The 1,612-nt window shown below is 36.0% G+C and overlaps 1 protein-coding gene across 1 annotated transcript in view; it reads left to right on the forward strand.

The window, feature by feature from the left end:
- LOC128248355 (atrial natriuretic peptide receptor 3-like) overlaps positions 1–1,612 on the forward strand; it is a 35,533-nt gene that overhangs the window by 28,161 nt on the left and 5,760 nt on the right. Inside the window, exon 4 of the mRNA XM_052969444.1 lies at positions 1–65. Within this exon, the coding sequence (XP_052825404.1) occupies positions 1–65 (65 nt within the window). The remainder of the gene's footprint in view (positions 66–1,612) is intronic.

Here is a 1,612-nt window from a genome sequence, read left to right on the forward strand (position 1 = left end):
AATTTGAGAAGAACGTGAAAGAAGTAGCTGAAAGAAAATATAACTTCACCTTCGGAGAAGAAAAGGTATATTCTCTCTTGTTCGTTGCTATAGACTAAAACACATGCACGCACACAAACACACGCACACGCACGTACGCTCGCACACACGCGCGCACGCACATAAATGCACACACACACACACACACACACACACAAGCACATGCACACATACTGCCTCCCACCACTGGAGTGAAAACTTATTTCTTAATTGCATGGATAAAGTCAGTTAATCGAAGTTTTTCAACTCACCTCATTACACATAATGAGAATGTGCCCCCCCCCACGCATACATGTGTGTGTGTGTATTTTATGCAGAACGTGCCCTGTTGTATTTTTCCTTCAGCTCTATTGTAGAGATTTATAATCAGTACAACCCTATTTAACCTCTATTTCTGTATACATACTAATCAAATCGTCATCCTGCCAACTGAGATGACTATGCTTCGCTGATGAGATCCAACAAGATCGAAACACGTCCAGCAACGCGGTTTAAAAGCCAACTGTACTACTATTTGTTTGTCTTTATCCTCCAGTAGATTAGCTGATATCTGTATAATCTTCCTTGCTTGTTTTTAGATTTAAAACATTCCTTAAGGGTGCTTTTATCCTACAATTGCAAGGATAACCACAGTTAATCGATTCCCCACTATTCACTATATTATATACGTGAGACTCTACCATATGTGTATATAAACCACTCGTATACATTTACTTTAGATGAGTGTCCTGTATGCTAAATCAGTCCTATTGTTTATAACCACTTAGCTTTCATTTAATTTCATGCCTTCGTAGTTCGAATAGAAAAGAAGGAAACAGGAAATAGAGCAAAATAGATTTATAGATAGATAGAGAAAGAGAAATAGAGAGAGAGAGTGAGACATTATTTACTCTGTGAATCCATAAACGTTAAAGGAGGCTGGTCAAGCTGAATAGCATTAATGTTTATTTGGAATTGATTAAAATATGATAGATATATCACGATCTACACAGCCTCTCAAAGACGGTGTTTAGCAGAGAATTCAGTAGCGTTAAATCGACTAGAGACGAATGCCTTTAAGAATATGACACCAGTATATAACTTATATTCTCAGCAGTTAAATCAATTGAGGCGTGTCAGATTAAGAGCTTGTTCAAAGAAGCAACAAAACGGGAGACATAAACAATAGATTAGACCATTGGTTTAATATTATTATCGAATACTTTCATTCTTTTATACTTTTATGATGGAATATTTTAGTCCCTTCATACATGCATTAATGAAACTTTATTTTACGTAGCGAAACATAACTCTCACCAAAAGCACACACACACACAAACACACACACACAGATGGAGGCATGCATACAAATTTATGCATACACACACATATGTATGTATGTATGTATGTATGTATGTGTTTGTATATCGTCAATACATTATATATCCGAAAAAGAAAAGCATATTCTAAAAGTTAGAACAGTAATGTATTTACACGAAATTAAATATATGTCCGGTCATAGAGTGATCAATGGTTTCGCGTCCATAAAGCGCTTAGCTTTAGAGATAACTCGTCAAATTCCAATGGTCGTTAC

The sequence above is a fragment of the Octopus bimaculoides genome, chromosome 7, assembly GCF_001194135.2.
Source record: "Octopus bimaculoides isolate UCB-OBI-ISO-001 chromosome 7, ASM119413v2, whole genome shotgun sequence".
Classification (NCBI taxonomy): domain Eukaryota; kingdom Metazoa; phylum Mollusca; class Cephalopoda; order Octopoda; family Octopodidae; genus Octopus; species Octopus bimaculoides.